The sequence below is a fragment of the Athene noctua genome, chromosome 4 (genome assembly GCF_965140245.1).
Source record: "Athene noctua chromosome 4, bAthNoc1.hap1.1, whole genome shotgun sequence".
Classification (NCBI taxonomy): Eukaryota; Metazoa; Chordata; class Aves; order Strigiformes; family Strigidae; genus Athene; species Athene noctua.
Genome location: NC_134040.1, coordinates 80,418,221 through 80,439,313, shown reverse-complemented (window position 1 = coordinate 80,439,313; position 21,093 = coordinate 80,418,221). Strand labels below are relative to the sequence as shown.

The 21,093-nt window shown below is 35.9% G+C and overlaps 1 protein-coding gene across 1 annotated transcript in view; it reads left to right on the top strand.

The window, feature by feature from the left end:
- Positions 1–12,733, top strand: part of MTNR1A (melatonin receptor 1A) — a 52,743-nt gene extending 40,010 nt beyond the window's left edge. Inside the window, exon 2 of the mRNA XM_074904109.1 lies at positions 11,676–12,733. Within this exon, the coding sequence (XP_074760210.1) occupies positions 11,676–12,544 (869 nt within the window). The 3' untranslated portion in view covers positions 12,545–12,733. The remainder of the gene's footprint in view (positions 1–11,675) is intronic.
- Positions 12,734–21,093: the final 8,360 nt, after the last annotated feature.

The following is a 21,093-nucleotide window of genomic DNA, read 5'->3' as shown; positions in this document are numbered from 1 at the left end:
ATATTAAAAAAGGTACTATATTTATCTGTCTATATTTAGCTTTTCAACTTGCTTAGATGCCTTTTTTTTTTTTTCCTAAGATTCACTCTAACATTTAAACAAAGAAAGGAGTACAAGAGAAAAGATAGGCATTAAAAAAGTAAAGGAGCTCCAACAGCCAAAATATTATTGACGTAATATTATGAGACTAAGATTATATTAGTGGTATAGTTTTCCAAATCTATTTTATTTTCACACAGAGAAGGGTTCACATATTTTACAGTGGAGGTATTGAACTTGATTATACAAATTGTGTTTGGATTCTCAAGACGAGCAGTTAGGATATTTCTGAGTTATAACAAAAATCAATGGGTAGAAGCACTTCAGATGAGATATCATAACACAACTTCGAAATTCTACCATACTAAAATTATCATAATACAAAATCCAATACTTTTGACAGCAAATATTGCTTTCAGCAATTTATTTCATAATATTGGACAAGTTTTTCTAGTGCTACAGATTAAGTAAGAACCCTGAGTGCTAAATTCTGAAGACATATGTAGGTACTGAAAGTCAACGATTATATATTTCTTTCCTATTAGCTAGTGTCATAGACTCATTGTCCTTCGACTACATTCATTGATATAGACAGTTTAGACTTAAACAATAGAAAAATACGTGTTTTCTGAAAATTTTCACACCACTCTTCATGAAAGAACAACCCAGAGAACAGGCAAGTAACTAAAGCAAGATAATAATTCAGTAATAAAATGCTGAGATATATTCAATACACAGAGCCATTTATTTGCTCACTTACACTACTACTTCAACTTGTCTGAAGTCAGTGGGGTGAGCTAAATCTTTATTTTAGTCAATTGCTTCTAGTCAAAAGCCTACTTCTAAGGATGCAGTAGTTTGGCAAATTCATCAACATGCTAAATTACATCTCTCCATGTAAGTGAGCTCTTAGTAAAGAACTTCATTTAATACTGTTAAGATAAAAGACACAAATCCAAACTCCATTTCATTTCTAATAAGCATTAAATGTAAAAGTCATGTATTTTTTAATTAACTAACCAGGAAGATTGTGAAAAAATTTGGAGTTGTATGTCAGTATTTAATAAAGAGAATTAAAATCCTTTAAGAGGTTGACCTCACTTACGTAAGCTCATCAGGGTACTGTGTGGAAATACCTGGAGTCTTCTGTGATGTCAAAGCACAATCTTACCTGACTATTTCTCATAATAGTTTCTCTCAAATAATTGTTGCTTGGAAATTTTATTCCGTGCTTTGTGAAAAATCCCATCATACAGGGGGGAAAAAAAGCAAAAACCAATAAATTAATTTCCCTCCTTATTGTAACTTCTAGACCCTGGTCAAACTAGAACCAACATCCCTTATATAAGCACTCTACAATAATCATGCATACTACTCACAAATCTATTGGATACATGTAAAAAGCTACATTATAATGTCCCAGCCCTCTGTGGCATCTCAGACATGTCACAACATCTTCCCTCTTCTGGCCTGCCTCCTTTCCCAAGGTTGTTTTTACCATCAAGGCCATTGTGTACCTCAGTTTCTCTCTTTGTTAACATAACAGTCTGTTGTTTGGCATAACTGTACCCTGGGTTTTTTCCTTTGTTTACCTCAGATGGCTGCAATCAGCTTCTGCAGAGACCCATGGCCTTGCTCTCTGCAAGCCGTTCTCCTACAAACATCTGTGGAAATTTTATCATTCAGACTGATGGCAAAAAATAGATTATTCAGTTAAGATTTAAGATGAGATATATGCATTAGCTACAACAGTATATCCAAGCCAAGAGTCCTGTTTCCATATTCTGTCATAAGCGGTAACTATCGGTTGGTCCGTAGGTCACAGCGCCTAAATGGAGACCATTCCAAATATTTTGTACTATGAAAAACTTAGGTAGGATTGTAATTCTTGTTCTAAATACTACTTTAAATTATTTGAACAATTTTAATGTTTTTGAACACCTTTATGAATCCTGTGGCAGAATAACTAGCTGATGTACATGTGCATCAGTACTTCTCATATAATTGTATATTGCAAAGGTATTGGTATAAATTTAGAATAGCTTCATTATTTGCCTGCAGTGAAGTCAGTGTATATTTTAGGCTGCACAGAAGACATATTGAAAAAAAAACCACCTCATGTCTTTATTTGTCTGAAGAATTAAAGGAATAATGACTTAAGAATATGTTTTAAAGTTCTATAAATTCTTTATAGTCAGTTTGTCCCTGTTATTTTATCTGTACTGCCAGTTGCTTGTGTAATAATAAAACTAAATTGTACAAAGAAAAAAATCCTGAGAAGCCTTAAAATAAATGAAAATATTTTTTATGGTCATTTCAATGTCATAATAATGTTAATTATATATTCTAATTAAATGTTAAAGTTTATCTTAAGATCTCTATAGACTATTGCTACTAGCAATGGGGATAACATTAGAAAACTGAGAAACTACTTTCTCCAAACCTTTTTTAGTTTTGTTAGAGCACTATAAATTATATCTTTAGGGGAAAAATAAAAAAGTTTAGGTGCAGAGAAATTATATATTTTCCCCAACGTTTTGATACAAATTACAATACAGCTTTTACTTAAGGTAGTGCAATGTCTTCATTCCTTTCCCTCTAATACAAAGTTCCAACTGTAGCCTGAGGTTTTATCAACAAGCTTTTAAAATACACATCTAGTATAAGCAAACAAACATTGTTTCTGATTCAGTTGTACTATACAGGTGCTAAAATGTGACAAATACCTGTATGAACCAGGGCAATAATGAATAAACTGCCTACCTTCTTAATTTCTTATAAACCCATCCTGTATCATATCTCTAAATCCTGTTACATAAAACTGACTTTCAAAGAGATCCAGGAACAGGATTTCGTGTTTGCAATATTATATACAGTATAGAAGTCTGCTGTCAATTATGTAGCTGCACTTTCCTGTATTATCCTATTTGTTTTCTTAAAATACATATTAAAACTTGGAAGGGCATAGGCTGTATCTTCCCATTTTCTAGCAACAACCCTGACAGATCTATGAGATCTTGTACAAATGCAAAACATAATTATATTTCACAAGCATCCCTCTCATCCCTCTCTGCCTTTTCCTGCTTTTCCCCTTTCATTTTTTTTATTCTAAACTGTACTATTAGTTTTATTTATCTGAGCTGTGATATTACTGTGACAGTACCATTTTTGACCTTCCATTTATTTCCAGCCTCTAATGCAAATACAGTTGAAGGGGGAAAAAAGTACTCTTAGCTGATTTTGCTGTGATGCACTTCAGTAGTGTGGTCCTCTGACATCAGCAGTATTGTTATTCTAATCGGTTTCATACAGCTTGCTGAACTGGGATGACAACCTTAGTGTTCTGTAACATCTAGACAATACCTTGTTGGAGAACAGGCTGTTCTGCAGGAATTTTTTTCCTCCCAAATGCATCATAGAAATTAGAGATAGAAAAGATCAAATCAGGGGTGGTAATGTAATTCCCTTCTGTAAAAGCGGTTATGTTATTCAGGGAAATTTATTTGGTCTCTGAAATATTGTCAGCACAGTAGAGGGGCTGGTGTTCAAAGGGAATAGATGTCCTGATCTGGAAAACACACCAGCCCAGTGAACTGTAGAAAGAACATCTTGGACATGAACCTACAGTGTAATAGAGTACCAAAGGAAAATATTTCATGGCACTGCATAATGTAATGGAAAGACGAGTGTATTTTGAGGTTCACTGGTATCTCTGTCTGCTATGATTTAACGCCCTTTTAAAACTGTATTTCTTAAAAATTCTTAAAAAAAGACCCAAACGCTGACCACCTCTAGGTTTTTAAGTTTAGGACCTTCTGCCAACTTCTGTCTACTCCCACGTTAGGTACCTAAATGTGAAATGGTAGTCTAGGCCTTTTCTTTACTGCTACTTTTTGCAGGTGCTTTATATGCCATGTCACATAAATTCATCCAGTGGATAGCACTACCCTTCTTGGCATAAGTCTTGCCAGTAGTGAGATATTCAATATCCCATGCACCTACTAAATCTACAGCCTGGTACAAACTTCAGTACTCCTATCAAGTGAGAGGTCCAATACAAGAGACATTTTCAAAGCAGCCCTGACATGTCATACAAAACTGCCAGAGGCAAGGTACATTCCCAAGTGTGTAGCACTCATCCAGCATATGGATTCAATTCCTTTCTCCACCTGACAGTAAAACTTACATCACTTTCCTCTCATGGCTGAACCACCAAGAAGAGCACTGACAAATATTTTTAGACTGTAAGGAGAGCAGTAGCTGTCTCACATATGTGCCATGGGACTGGAGAAAAAGATGGTAGGTGATAAAGTCATAGAAAACTGTATGCTGTTGAGCATATCTGCAAAACTACTTAATCACATCTATGTATTGGGCTACAGTCAACTTGGACCTGAACACCATAGTCCTCCAACCCTTTATTCTGAGTATTATATAATTCCTGACTGCTGTTTTCTGCCGATTACTCTTTCATGCATCTAATTTTCTTGGCCAGAAGATGGCATAGGCATTTCAAATTAAATTGTTGCTGCAACTTCACTGGAATTCTGTATGATAATTGTTATAATCTAAACACCAGATAACATTTTCTTTTCAGAGTGCATCAGTATGATCTTTCATTTATGCTGTGCTATGTCAAATTTTCTTCAACTTGCAGTACACTAGAATGAAGTATTACAATATGGATTATTGTGATAACATGCTCTTTAACAAATCTGTTCTTCCACATCACTCAAATATACTGTAATATGGTTCTCCAGCTGTCCAAACCTGTAAGATTCAGCCACCCTGGGTGTCTGTCAACCGCAGTTAAAAGTTGAGGTTACTTGGGTCATTACAGTATCTGAACTTGTCTACAACACTCAAAATCTCTACCTTAACAAGATTATAAATAAGTTGAAACCATAAATATTTAATACTCTCTCCTCAGTGCTAACAAGCTACCTGCCTGACATCATTACAGCTGTGGGCAATTGTCATCTCTGTAATTACACAGATGGTTTCATTAGTGTCCCAACTAGATGACAGAGGGTCTGAAAATCCCTTCTATTACATGACAGCAGTGTACATTTGAATGAGATTTTAAGAAAATTGCTAAATAATACAAGGTCCCTTTTCAGTTTAAAAGGAAAGATAAAGGTCTTCCTACATGTGCTTAAAGCTAAAAAGGTCATTGTGGGGTTTGAGCCATTTAAATTTTCCTGCATCACCACCTGCATCATCAGGGTTAATTTGCTAATGAGAAGCAAAACACACAGGCCCATCACGCTATTCAAATTTAATGTGCACATGGACTTCTTGATTCAGGCCAGGTTTATAAATAGTGACATTAGTTTAAAAATAGGCTTTTCAGATTTAGGGGAGTTGATATCATGATCTGTAAAGTGAATGAAGCTCCCAGGAGTAACTGGAGCTTATGTAATATATATTCCTACATTTTTGCTCAGCTGTTTTGTGCTATTTTCATGCTGAGCCGCAAGGGCTGTTAATTTCTTACACCTTTCAAATCTTCTCAGTGAGGCTGGCATTGTTTTCACACTTACTTGTCTCAGTAACCTTACTTGATTTTGGGATTTTGCCTAAGAAACAATGGTCATTGACCTCACTTACAGGTATTTTAATTTAATATCTTTATTGCATGTGATCTTTGTGGAATCCTAAACTGTGCTGCCAGGTACAGCAACTTTCCAATATTAAACTGATCCTGGAAAAATTATGGACAGATCTATTTCTTGAAACGTTGTGACTGGTTAAGGTCCCAGGAAGAAGGGTTACTGAACCTGTAGACCATAGCTCTTGTCTCCAGATACACGAATGAGGATCTTTTATTAACTTCTATTAGGCATTCACAAAACTGCCTGTTACTCATTGATTTTGTAGTTGTCTGTGATTTTTTACCAGTGAAATACTGGTGCTAATAGAACAATGTATAGGAAAAACTGTTCATGGAATATGAAACAAATCTAGTGTTAATACTTGTCATTGAGACACCATTTTGTGTATGGAAACAGGCATGAGAGAAGCAGAGGCCTAATGAAATGCCTTTCTAAGGAAAATTTCAGCTCTTAATGGCAAAATACAGCATATTGAATATTATGCTTAGCCTTCTAATTTTGCTTTCTTCATGAACTAGGCCATTGCCTTATTTCATGTGATGTCTTACATTCTGGATTCATTCACTCCTACCATTCAGTTGTGAAGGGGAGTTACTAGTTTACTAAACTAGGTGTTTTGCCAGTTGTCAATGCTGTCACTTTTGCTAGATGTAAATGTGTTGGTATGATGCTGTGTTCAGTTATAACTATGAGGTACCACATTTAAATTTGCTACTGCTGCAGGCATTTAGCGGTGTGCATCTAACCTTAGTCTTATTTTCAGATAGTAGCATAAAATCCCAGATTAACAGCCTAAGAAAGGGCCGAATTAATGAGAAACGTTTCAAAATGCAAAAAAAAATCTGTAAGCTATCAAAGAAAATCAGTACAACTATTAGAGTGATCAGAAATCAGAGCTTTAAAATGTAAATAAAAACTTTGGTGCCATTAAATACATGAAAACTGGACATAAAAATCATGGCAATATGATATTTGAATACATCATAACTTCTAGAAAACCTGATCTAAATTTATAGCAAAGCATCCTGTTAATTAAACCTAGTTAAGAAACAATCGGAAATGACTGTTAGCATATCTGGCAATATCTGACAGGTGATAAAAAGACTGTAAATAAGAATTGCATGGACCTGGTAGTTTGAAGATAAATTTGATCTTGTAACTGTTCAAACATTGCAAATGTTTACACTATCCTCTTTCCTTAAAGATATACTTAAGAAGTAAACATCCAAGGTCTGAGTCAATGGCCACTGAAACAAAAGCTTCATATGTGACTTCAACAATAGCTGCATGTACCGTTTAGTCTTACTTAAAAGCACAAGCATCTCCAGTTAGCACAAAGACTTTAAATCCCTCGTAGCTAAATTTGGTGCAGTCTGAAGCACTAATGCATTAAATAGGAAATGTAATGTTATATACTTCAAAATGTAGCAATGTGATGAAAACATGATGGCGTCAGGAAACCTTTATAATAAGAAGCCAATACATTATTTACACAGGAAATATTCTGAAATAAATGAGTTTATATATTGGTTGCTAGGTCACTATTTAAAGGTACAGAAATATCTTAGAAAAAAAGGAGGAGAAATAGTAGTCTTACCAATCTTGCCAGCAAAAGGAGATCTTCTCTAAAATTCATTCAGATTTCCTTAGTACCAAAAGATTCAAGCTGGAGTCCCTAATGCTTTAAAACATTGGTATTTTGTTCCATAGATAAGCTGTTTCCCTTTTTCACAATTTTTTTTCCCCAGGCTAAAAGTTTTGAAAGAGTTAAAATACTTCACATTCTCAGCACTTGAGAAAAGTGCTCTGTAGACCACATCTCCCTCAGTTCTCCTAAAACAGCAGAAAGAATTAGGCCTTTTTGATTTGCTGGCAAAGTGCTCAGCCCTCCCGTCTAAGCTTATGGGAGACATTCAGCATCACAGACTAAGTAACTGTAATTTTCTTCCATTAATATTCTGCACTTATTTAGCTTGCTAGAAATTTCTGGAAGCTTTCTAATTCCCATTAACTTCAGGACATACTTAGCAGTAAATCCAGGGAATAACAACCCACACAGTAATTTGTATATATTATGCAGATACAAGTTGCTACTGATAACAACTATATCATGTAGTTCTTACTTGATCCTCTTGAATTAATTTTAACATCATGACACTTATGTCTCATAAGCATTTTTTTTAATAATCTGACAGAGTCACAGTTTGTACACTCAGTTTATTTTGTATTTTGCTCTTGGAAAAGTCAAATTTTCTAGGAAAGCACTTGTTTGTTTTCTGTTGATTTAATGAAGTTTTTTATTCAGCAGGTAGGTCTGATGTTGCTATGTGTTTGCTGAGCAGAAAGGCTTGTCCGAGTAGCCAGGGGTCAGGTTAGGAAGGCCAAAGCCCTGACAATTAAATCTGGCCAAGGATGTCAAGGGCAAAGCAAGAAAAGCTTCTGTAGGTACATTCCATTACACTGGAGATAAAAGGAAGACTAGGGAAAATGGGGTCCTCTCCAGAAGGAAACGGGAGACCTCGTTACCCAGTATTTGGAGAAGACTGAGGTATTCAACAACTTTTTTGACTCAGTCTTCACCGACAAGGGCTTCAGCCACACTGCCCAAGACACAGAAGGCAAAGGCAGGGACTGGGAGAATGAAGAACCATCCATTGTAGCAGAAGCTCAGGTTTGAGACCATCAAAGGAACCTGAAGGTGCACAAGACCATGGGACCTGATAAGATGCATCAACAGGTCCTGAGGGAACCAGTAGATGAAATGGCTGAGCCACTGTCTGTCATATCTGAGAAGCTGTGGCAGTCCGGTGAAGTTCCCACTGACTGGAAAAGGGGAAACATAACTCCCATTTTTAAAAAGGGAAAAAAGAACACCCAGGCAACTACAGGCCAGTCAGTTTCATCTCTGTGCCCAGCAAGATCATGGAAACTATGTTAGGGCACATGGTAAATAAGGAGGTGAGTGGTGACAGCCAATGTGGCTTCACTGAGGGCAGATCATGCCTGATGAATTTGGTGGCCTTCTGTGACAGGGTTACAGTGTTGGTGGATATCCTTTTTTATGGTACTTACCTCTACAATACCAAGTGTTCAACGAACATAGAAGTTTAATTTCATAATATGTCATTAAATATATGGGAATTTCATAAAATATCATAATTTTCTACTAATGGTGGATGCCTAAGTCTAGGATCGTACTTTTAAATTGTATTTTATGCGCTTATGAAAGCTCAACATCATTTCAGATCCAACTTCAGAGTCTGGAACAATGAACCTCAAAATATACAACAAACATGCTAATCCCAAATTTTCACTTGAATTTGCTATTCTAACTTAATGACAAAATTCTGTGCTCGCTAGGAAAATGTATGTGAACTCAAGTCTGAAGATAACCCTTCCTGAAAGGCAAGTAAAAAGTCCTCTCTGCAAGCAGGTATCTGGTTTCCAAGCAGTTTCTAGCCCAATGCTTTGGTCATCCAGCTGACATGCTAACCATTGGCTGGCAGCCTGGGAATTGGTTTCCAAGCTCATGATTTTTTTTAGAAAGACAGGTTCCCAGGATATCCTGCTAGCCTCCAATTTCCATATGAAACAGCTGGTATTTCCAAGACTTTCAGTTTGTCACTCTACAACAACCCACTGCGAAGTTAAGCTGGGACAACCATGGTGCAACTGTTTATGAAAGCTTGAACTTTGGCTGATTCGGAGACAGAGCACCTACTCTTCCTAGACCCAGCTGTTTCCAAAGCACAGGGCTGCTAAAACTATTCAGAGAAAAGTATACTACCTGTCAACTACTTTCAACGAAGGGAAAAACCCCACACTTTTAGCTTTGTTTTTATACCTGAATCTTGTGGCTCAAGTGGGTTAGTAATGATACTATTAGCAATATGAATGGAGAGCACCAGCAGAAGTTTCAGTGGATATCAGAGAGAGAAGCTTGGGATGTGCAGTCTCTAACTAAGCAGAATATTTATAAGCAAATACCAATAGGATTCTTTTAATTATTACATTTAAATAAGTGTTCTGGTTCTGTGTCCCATCTGGAGTTTATATGGTGCCATTTCATCAAGCCTGCAATATTCTGAGTGGGGAAAAAAGCCCTGCCAACAGCAACTTTTCATTCACTTTCCACTTCTTAAGATAGACACAGAGCTCTGAGTTTCATATAGCCTCTTTTTTCCATTCTTGTATCACTTGCCACTATGTTAAGGGTAAATTCTGAAAGCAGTGTTTTTTTTCCCTTGTCTTCTGCTTAAAGGAGCTCTGCTGTTTGTGCTGAAATGATCTGGAATTCTGCCAAAGCCTTCAGGATAAGCGTATTTGAGTCTGACAGTGAATTCCTAGTCAAAAGAAGAAACAACTACAGATGTTCTGAAGTGTAGCAATCTTTTAACTGAGGCCATTTGTCCCAGCTGCCGTTAGTATAAATATCAAATGTGGTACTTTCTGCATGTATCAAAATTTAAACAAAAGAGGATAAGTAGCATCCTGAGCCAGATAATTTCTGTTATTTTCTCTGAAAGTGTTTGCAGATTTTATATTTCTACCTGGTCACTTAAAGTATAAGCTTAGTGAGAGAATATGCATTTTAAGATGTTGGAGATAATATATTAAAAAAATTGTTTTGAGAATTATAGCAGCTAAAATATCCTGTTTGTCCATAGATACTTTTACCTTTTGTTTTAAGCTATTTTTATCTTTTTGTATTTTGTCTTTTCAAAATAAATGCATGAAACAGTTCACCAAGCCCGCTTTGGATTAGTAATTAAATTCTACATCATCTAAAACTAGAAGTATATTTTCTTACAGGTTGCAATAGGAGCTCATATTTAATCTTCAGTGAAAAATCTCAGAATTCCAAAATATAATCTCAAACACACATACCTATGTATACATGCATTTATGTGCATTTATAGACATGCACACATGCAGGTATATATACATATTTATAGCTTTCTGTAGATATGGACATGAATAACTAGACCAATACATGTAGTAGTTATTTTTTAAAAAAGAATAAAAGCTGTATCAGTGTATTTTGTGATCACCTTCTTAGAAACTAGAATGGCTGGGAGGTGTTCAGATGAGTTATTTAAGCAACTAAAAAAAAGTAATCTATGCTCAAAAGGCTATTTTAAAACGTAGTTACGATGGGTTCCATTGTCTTTGAAGAACAGAGAGGGGTTCTATCAAGAACCAACACAGTCTAAAATAATCTCTCTTTTTTTAAAATTAAAAAAATGAACCAAGAGAATGGATCATTGCTTAATTCTCCAGTTTGGAGGAAGAAAAGAATGTGGCTTCAATAGTGTCTGGAAACTGCCTAGGTCACTGCCCAGCAGCACTTCTTTTACTTAAGAGTATGTGTCTTAATTTAGGAAAGACAAATTTGTGTTCAGCTAGACTCTTAGAAGTTTAGTTAAGTGCTAGCCAGCAAATTCAAAAGGAGTCACTTTAAAAGTCACGTTAAAGCCATGGAAGCTTGAAATACAAATGGGAAAAAAAAAAAAAAAAAAAAAAAAAAAGATTATTTTTGTTTCAGGACAAAACGTGATGGGGTAATGTAAGGAAAGGGAATTGAATTAAACATGAAAGGTAAATGTGAGATTTGAAATTTATTAGTAATCATATTATTTCTGCTGATTTTTCAAGAGAGACTACCTATTAAAAATCAAAGGAAAGCTTAAAGTTATTAATATTTTAATTTGATATGAATTCTCACTCTGTGTAATTGGAAGAATCCAAATAAATGAGATGACAAAAATATTAGGTCATGGTAATTAAACTCAAAGACAGTTTTCTTTTAAAAGGTGCATCTTTAGGTTAAGCTACTTCCTTTTTAGATTAAAAATAAGTGTCTTATTTCTGATATACAACAACGAATTTTGATCTAGAAAGTAGAAAATAATTACATTTACATTATTCCACTAGGGCTGCTCATTAATATATTGTGAGCAGAAGCAACAGAAGAGATCAAAAAAAAAACTAATACTTGCCTTTTTTATCTTTATTTTACAGGAAATGTGTTTGTAGTAAGCCTGGCAGTTGCAGACTTGGTTGTAGCAATCTACCCATATCCACTGGTCCTCACGTCTGTATTTCACAACGGATGGAATCTGGGATACCTGCATTGCCAGATTAGTGGCTTCCTGATGGGCCTAAGTGTCATTGGATCAATCTTCAATATTACAGGCATCGCTATCAACCGGTACTGCTATATTTGCCACAGTCTTAAATATGACAAGCTGTACAGCGACAAGAATTCATTGTGCTATGTTGTTCTTATCTGGATTCTAACATTTGTTGCTATCGTGCCCAACCTGTTTGTGGGATCGCTACAGTACGACCCCAGGATTTACTCGTGTACATTTGCACAATCTGTGAGCTCAGCATATACGATCGCCGTTGTGTTTTTCCATTTCCTGCTGCCCATAGCCATAGTTACTTTCTGTTACTTGAGAATATGGATCCTTGTTATTCAGGTAAGGCGAAGGGTTAAACCAGATAATAACCCCAGGCTGAAACCACATGACTTCAGAAACTTTGTAACCATGTTTGTGGTATTTGTACTGTTTGCAGTCTGCTGGGCTCCTTTGAATTTTATAGGCCTTGCTGTGGCTGTCAACCCAGAAACTATAATCCCTAGGATTCCAGAATGGTTGTTTGTATCTAGTTATTACATGGCATATTTCAACAGCTGCCTTAATGCTATCATATATGGACTCCTGAACCAGAACTTCAGAAGAGAATACAAGAGAATTATTGTCACTCTTTGTACAGCAAAAGTTTTTTACCAGGATAGTTCTAACGATGCAGGAGACAGGATGAAAAGTAAACCTTCTCCACTGATTACAAACAACAATCAAGTGAAGGTGGACTCTGTCTGAAAATGGGAATCTTATTACTGTCGCTCAACAGCATCCAAATAAAGCATCTGTTTTATTAGACCTACTGTTGAATATTATAGTGAAATATCTCTTCTACGCTGAAAGCAGTTTGATCAAATTCCTTGGATGGTATTTGGGAACTCAAGTTACAGACCCTTGACATAGAGATCCTATTATACAATGTTATATCTGTCGTATAACACAAGTTATCCTTGAGGGAATTACAAAATTATGTATGGATCTTTAAATTTTTTTTTTTTTCATTAAATGGAGATAAACAATTAGAAAGAAATTGAAGCAAGTATCCACATTACCAGGCTCAATAAAAGAAGTCACAAAACTATTCCTACCACTTTCAGCCTGCTTCTTCTGGCCAGCTTATGGTCCTGATTCTAAAATCTCTGAGAACTTCTTTTAAAAGATTAAAACAGACCTTTATGAAATACATTAGGAAATATGCAGTGAGAAATCAAGGTAATTGAAAATTCATTAGGATTTTCGATAAGTACCTCTGCCTATATTGCTTTGCTCCTAACATGGACGCAATTATTGATTTTTTAGAGATTAAATCTCACCAGCCCTCCTAGGAATGGCATTCTCAACTGACTTCTCAATTTTAAAATAGCTTTTAGGAGGAGAAATATATGTGACTGATTATCTCCAAAGCTACAAGGGCAGGAGGATAGACAGCAAGAAAAGAAAAGAGCCATGAATCATCAGCTCAAGCCATTTGGACATGAAAAAATGTGTGGGAGGGTTGGGAAGAGAAATATAAACTACCATTCTTTCTGAAGAGACAGTAATTCACCAAATCAGGAAGTGCTGCAGAGATGTTTCTGGGGAAACACCTCCAAGAAACACAAGTGAGGAAGGAACCATTATTTCTATAACTATACGTTATTTTGTAATCTGCTACAGATAAGCTTTTCAAAATAATAATTAGGTGTTTACCACAATGGTGAACATAGTGTAATAACCTAGAACAATTAGACACCTTTAAATAATAGAAAAGAGAAGATGCTACTTATGACCCTGGTACAAGGAGGAACATGTGACTCTCAGGACAAGACCTGCTACATGGTCTTTCCACAGAAAGCAGGCACGTCTTCAGTGAGGGGAAGCACTGTGAAGTGAGAAAGAATAGCTAGACAGGCCGTCGCCTGCAAGAATGAATCTCTGTTTATAATGAAGTCCTCTGGTGGAGAAAAGCAATTTACAACAATAATGTTCACCTTCAAACTGAACTTAAAAAGAAGGAGCATTTAGTTCTGGAAAGATGTTCCAACTGTCATACCTTTTAATACTCAAGTATTCATACCTACACTGATGTTCAAGTACACTTGAGCTTTCCCAAACCAATTCCAATCGTTTCCACTGGACTAAGAGTTTCTGCATAGCCATCAGATTTCTGTTGATTTGTATAAAAATGTGGACTTTACCAGTTCATTTAAATTATTACTTGCTATACTGGAGATTTTCTTGAGCTTATATGTCTTAGAAACCAACAGTCACTCTATGTCATATGATTTCTTAAACTGCACACAAATCTAAGAGCATTTCATCTTTCATGGATTATAGATTAGTGTACCCTTGACTTAATAATGAACTAAAAGGGAACAGATTCATACTTACTTGAAAACCCTACTGACACTTTGTCAGTTGACGAGTTTCTTACCTTAAAAATGGGTGCCTCATGTCAAATTGACAGCAGAACTAATAAACATTGTAAAACCCTGGAGACGAACTAGCCAGTCAATGCATTGCCGAGGTGCTTGACTCATCTTTGTTTACATTTGCCAGTCAGAACCACTGTGTAAATAACCAGTTCTCTTTTATTGTGGTGTCATGATATGATGTGATATGATACAACATGATTAACAGCATAAAGTATATCACAGCTTTCTTCACTGTGATTTCATCCTTGAAGGATGCTTAGCTCTGTAATTTTATTGCTTTGTGTGTAGTGACTGCAGAATAGCGAGGGAGGCATGACTACCTTATAAAAAGTTTTTCATGTAAGAAAAAACACAATTTAAATTCTTACAAAACTTGCCTTATTTAAAGCATATTTTCAGTGAAAATAATGTCTTATGATACATCTAATAAAGTAGTATAAAATAGTTTAAGTAGCTTAATCTTTAGTAAACTTAGAATTCTCAAAGATCTTTCACTTGCCATTTCAAACAGAAAATGTATATGTTTATCATTGATACATATTTATGAGCCAGTTCAAGATACTGTATCAAATATTGTGGGTTATCCAAGGAATTAAAGTCCCCTGTAATTCACAAGTGCTAAAATATATTTTTGATGATAATGAAAATGGTTTGCTATATGCAATAAAACATATTATACCAAAGGTATATATTTTATTGAATAGGCCTCTAATAAAACTGGAATGCATTTTTCAGATCTGATATTTTGAAATATTTGTACTAAATCTAAATCACAGAAATATGCATGTTGGTGATGTTATGACCTGCTAAATATAGCAATAATTTTAAGAAATGAATCTCTTGTTCTTCTTTTGGGGGAGGGAGGAGTGTTAGTCTTTAGAATTGAGTTTAAATTAATATGGATGAAAAATCTGGGCAATATCTACTGCCCTCTTCAAATTAATTTTTGCATTTACTGCCATTCTGAAGTACATTTTAGATAAGGTTTGCAAAACCACTCATTGCAGAAGTGAAGGAATGATGACGTTTAACTCTGCAGTAACAATTTCTTTCAATCACATTCTGTTGCTTCAAAGGAGTCAAAGTGATTCATGTAAGACAATCAGCAGCCTCATCAGCTGCTCATTGACAGTGAGCATGATAATGTAAGTTAGCACCTCACAAATACAGACTCTTTATGGTCAACATAAAAATGCCTGATGAAAATAATCATGATTTCCATACATTCTAAGGGGATGGAGTTAGAAACGTATCCAAAATTAGTTGTGTGGGTGAGTCATGACATGTTTTTTACATTCCAAGTCATTAAATTTTCCACTCTGTGAAAGGCTAGCACAGCACTAATGTATTATTTAGCGTTCTGTCTGGAAGTTGTAGATAGTGTACTTGTCTTGTAGCAGTCATCAGCCCTGGATGGGTTTAATTCTAAACCATGTGTCTTAGCAGTCTACCATACCTGCAGGGACCCATCCCTTTCCTACTTCCTATCCACTTCTGCTCTGAGCCCCAGTGAAGCCAAAGGCCCTCTGTGAGGGAGTATTGAACCCCTTATATGCAATAGGCTGAAGGCATAGCTTAATTGACCCCCGATCTTATCCTACAAAAACTTCTTTCTTATATTGCAATCTTGATTATGTTGACAATCTGAATATGATCTTATATCAACACATCTTGAACCCTTTCAGACAGGCGGTTTTATTGGTGGTCATCTTCATTGCAAACTTCACATTAACAATGAAGTTTGTCAATATTTCATATTTGCCAGCAGAGAGAATAATAATGAATATATTAATATCAATTAACAGGGTATTTATTGTAGTTAAAATGTAACTGTATGAAACAGTGTAATTTCATTTGGAATAGCTCACTTAAGGCTGCTTTGCACATTTTCTTCTTCCACTGGGCTAGTGGAAGTGCATAGATACGAAGCAAATATATGTTATTTCAATAGGCATAATGTAGAGCAATGATTTTATTTTCTTCATGTTTGTTTTTGAAGGTAAGTCTTTGAATCATCCATAATAAACATACTAAAGTACTCAATCTGTATTGCAGTGTATAACACATCCTTCTATAATCAGTTAATATCCCACCTTTTTTGTTCTTCTGGACCACTTTCAAAATGATATCATGTTAAATCTGATTAATCTGATTATTATGACATACTGAAGGGAACTGTTATTTCCCTTAAACTGCACTGAAAAAAAAACCCACAAAAAGAACTCCTTGAAATATAATACACAAGAACATAAGTATATGTGGTCACCAAATTTAAATCAGAATCTCAGAAACTCTTCTATTTGAATGTCTTGTTTACAAACTGCAGTAATACAGATGGACTGTTATTCTTTTAATTATTTTCTAATAACTGTACTTTCTATGTATCATTAATACAGTTTACAAATGATTAAGAGCTGCAAATGTCTGTCATCTTGTCACTGAGGCTTGGAAAATCACACATACTAAAGCTGAAGTTCTTATAAGGGAAGATATTCAAGTAGTGGCCTGGCTTATAGCCCATGTACTGTATCTCCAATTTTTTGCCTGTGTTAAGTAAGAATTCCATTATGTGGTTTTATACATTTACTCATTAAAAATGTTATTCCTACCTCAAATATGTGTCTGAGAGATTGCAATAAATAGCATGGAAAAGACTTACAGTACACATCAATAGCCTTTAGAATTTTTAATAGAAAGGAAAGCAAATTCAGCAAAGAAGTAAATATATTAATAATGATCACAGAAAATATTTTCCTAAGTCAATAAAATACTCATCGCTCAAACCATCCTATTACCAAACACTGACCAAAGTATGCATATGTTGAGAAGTATGTTATTCATAAATGTATATACCGAATAATCCAAAAGTTACAACCAAACAGTATTTGAGACACAATGTCTCATTTTCAGTTCACATAAACCAGCACAGCTTCACTGATTCATGTCAGATGAGGATTTTGGCATATTACATTTCATATATCTAAAACTCAGCTATTTTCCACTGTTAGACAAGCAATATATGTTTTATTTCTAAGGAAATCATCAACTGTCAGCTGTCCAGGTTGTGGGAGAATGTGTATTTGTCTGCTAAATATCTGCAAAATTAACCCGATCCGTTAGAACACTCCCTATGATTTGTCATTTTTATAAGTAAATATATAAACTCAGCAGTGTCTTATTTGGCTTCATAAATAGTATAAATAGTATGTATGTAGCAGAAAGTTGTACCAACACAAGAGACCTGGACAATCCAAAGACAGCAAGTCTCCTCGACATTATTCTTTCTGTTTATATCGCAGGTGTGCACAAGGGTTTCATTTAATTGCAACAACAATTTCACTTTGCATGTTTGTTTCCGGATTCTAAAAGTGCTTATACTCAAATACGTTCTCCTCACTCTTCTTCAATATGTACAAATACTCAGTTTTTCATAATGTATATAAAAGTCAGGGCAATACAATGAGATTATCAGGTGCATGATACAGACCAAAATATTTTTCCACGCAATTTAGGCTGTGGAATTTTCTGCCAAACAGCACTGTCTGTACAAACCCTAAACAGGTACAGAAAAAAACAGTATCACTGATTCACTGCAAGAAGATTCCCTAGGGCTAGCAAGCTCAAAAATCCAACTTCAGCATCAGGAAATCCCTAAATCAAGGATTATTGGAATGATACCTGGAGGAAGTATCACTATATTCTTACCCTGTTCCTCTTCCTCAGTATAGGTTTTGGCCAAAGGATCCTGGAGTAGATGGACCTTTTATCTGACTAACTACATATGATCTAAGAATGTAAAACAGAACTAATCCAACACTGTGCACTTTGAAAGACAAAGGGCCTGATCATAATTTGTTTCAAGAAACTGGCAATGTCCTTTTTTTTCTCCTACTAACCAATGACCCCTAATACAGTCAGAACTGCATTTTAAAAATACAGCACGGTCAGATCCTAGGAAAGTAAGGCAGGTTAGGATAGGACAAAGCAGGACAGCCACTCAAATTACAAAGTTATTAAGCAGGCTTAGTAACAGCAGAAAAACACGTGGACAATAATGATATCAAAATCATAATTTATGTCTACTAAGAGTAAATTAATATGATACATTTGTTCCCTTTTTAATGATACAATATCAGATGCTTAAAAATTCACATGGAAAAACTTCATTAAGCCCTTTGTGATTATGCTTAAAGTTCACAGAGGAGTATGTATGTTCAGAAGGCAAGTCAAGAGACTGTTGAACATTGTCATAAATAACTGCAGAGTGTGACTGGGTCACATCTAAAGACAAATATTAGTTACAACAAACTAACCATTTAATCATAGTTAAGGGCAGAATGATGATGGTGTGGGCAGATGAAATGAAAAAAAGTTCCATTTATAGTAGAAGTACACAAGGAAGGAGATTTAGAGTGGTGTCTGTAGTCACATGAAAGCATTCTTAAACAGGAGTTCAGTCCCAGCCTCATCACTTTAGTTTTTAGTTTTCTTCTTCAGAATCCCAAACTTTGGGCAGGGTTCCATGATACTAAGAACAGCCATTTAGCATGTGTATAACATTCTTGGTTTCAGTTCTTCCTTCTATTTTGAAGAAGAAATCATTCAAGGAGAACCCTGATAATGCATTCCAGGTATGTTTGGATATAGCTGAGTATACAGCAGCTATGAAAATTAAGTTTTAATTCAGTAAGGAGTAACAGCCATAGGGGATGACTAAGGCAATTGAAAATCATATGTATTACATTTGTTCTGTGAACACCAAATAACAAAATGAGCTATACTGAACTTTTGGACTTGCATTTCTCCTGATATCCTACTCTTTATTTCAGAAAGTCAACCTAATTGGCAGATTTTCTTTAGTTTTCAGACAAGGAAATTTAGAATTTTCTGAGTTTGCTGCTTCTGAAAGCAGGTTTTTTATAGGCTGTTCAGAAATTAATTTCCGTTTTGTAATGTGATTTGCATTGTATATGTTTCAGGAGTAGTACCTTCTCGACTGGCGTACTGTTATATATTTTTGAAAAGCTCATGTTATGAACTTTCATGCTGTATAATTAAATTATAATATAAACAGCGGTTTTGACAAATTTTGGAGGTTTGAAGTTCAGATGTCAAAACAGCAATTTCGACAGATCTACTTCTACGAGTTCAAACTTGGACGTAATGCAGCGCAAGCTGCTCGAAACATCAGTGAGGTCTATGGCCAGGGAAGTGTTAACGAACGGACAGTGTGACTTTGGTTCCAAAAATTTCGATGTGGCGATTTTGACCTTGAAGATCAAGAAGGTCACGGACGTCCTTCTGCTGTTGACGACGATGAGATGAAGGCTCTAGTGGAAGCAGATACACGCACAACTGTTTGAGAACTTGCAAGAGAACTCGGGGTAAGCATATCGACTGTTTCTGAGCATCAGAAGATTGGAAAGTCGAAGAATCTCGACAAATGGGTGCCGCACGAGTTGAATGAGAATCACAGAAATCACCATTTTGAAGTGTCGTTGGCGCTTCTTTTTTGCAACCAGAACGACCTGTTTCTCAACCGTATTGTGAAGTGCAACAAGAAATGGATGCTCTACAACAACCGGCGACAATTGGCTCAGTGGTTGGACCGTGATGAAGCTCCGTGGCACTTCCCAAAGCCGAATCTGCACCAAAAGAAGGTCATGCTGACTGTCTGGTGGTCTGCTGCCGGTTTAACCCATCACAGCTTCCTGAATCCGGGTGAAACGATCATGGCGGAGGAGTACGTCCAGCCAATCAATGAAATGCACCAGAAACTTCAACGGCTGCGCCCAGCTCTGGTCAACAGAAAGGGTCCAATCCTTCTCCATGATAACGTGCGGCCACACGTTGCACTTTCGATGCTGCAACGGTTGAACGAGCTGGGCTACGAAACTCTGCCTCATCCACCGTACTCACCAGACCTCTCGCCCACCGACTATCACTTCTTCAAGCATCTCGACAGGTTCCCGTGTGGGAGACGCTTCAGAAACCAAGGGGAGGCCGAAACTTCCTTCGATGACTTCATTGCCTCCAGAAGTCCAGAGTTTTATGCAACCGGAATAAATATGCTTGTTTCTCATTGGCAAAAATGTGTTGATTCTAATGTTTTTTATTTCAATTAATAAATTTTATTCTGAGCTGAGATATGCCACTTCAAACGTACAGGTTGAAATCGGCAATTAATTTCTGAACAGCCAACTCTGAAGATGAAATGAAATAGAATGTAAGCAATTTATACTAAAATAACACGCTTTTGTTGAAATTTGCTCTCACATTTCTGTCAGCGTATCTTGCAAGTAAGGAAAGTTTGAATTGGTTGGTATTTGAACTGGACATCTGCATGAAAGCTTTTCAGGTGTTATCAGTGAACTTTATCCAGTCATGACAGTCAATACTAGTCCAAATTTATTATGGGAGACTGGAGGACATTGTGGTCTCATTCAGACAGATGTATCATCAGGGCACTGCTATTTGTCTTTTTTTTTGAAGGACATACCATGAAAGAATAGGTAAGTTATGTCCAAATTCAAGCCTGAGGAGTTATATTCTCCCTGCCTAAAGGTCCCTCCTCTGTCTTAGAGCTAAGCTAGTATATTTTTCCTTTCATGTACTAACACTGATATGCATTGCTATTCCACTGCAATGGGAATTACACTCCCAGGATGGCTATAATTCAGTAATAAATGACAGAGGCAGCACAAATGATCCATCAGGTACATGTATGCTTTTCCTTGCAAATACTATGGGATAAATTGTCCCTACTCAAATCCACAGCATGAATTTGATTTCTTTCTTGAAAAAGAGTGAGATTTAATCAGGATTAAAAGCAATAGACTGCAATTGATCCCCTGAGTCGTTTTGAAATTTGGG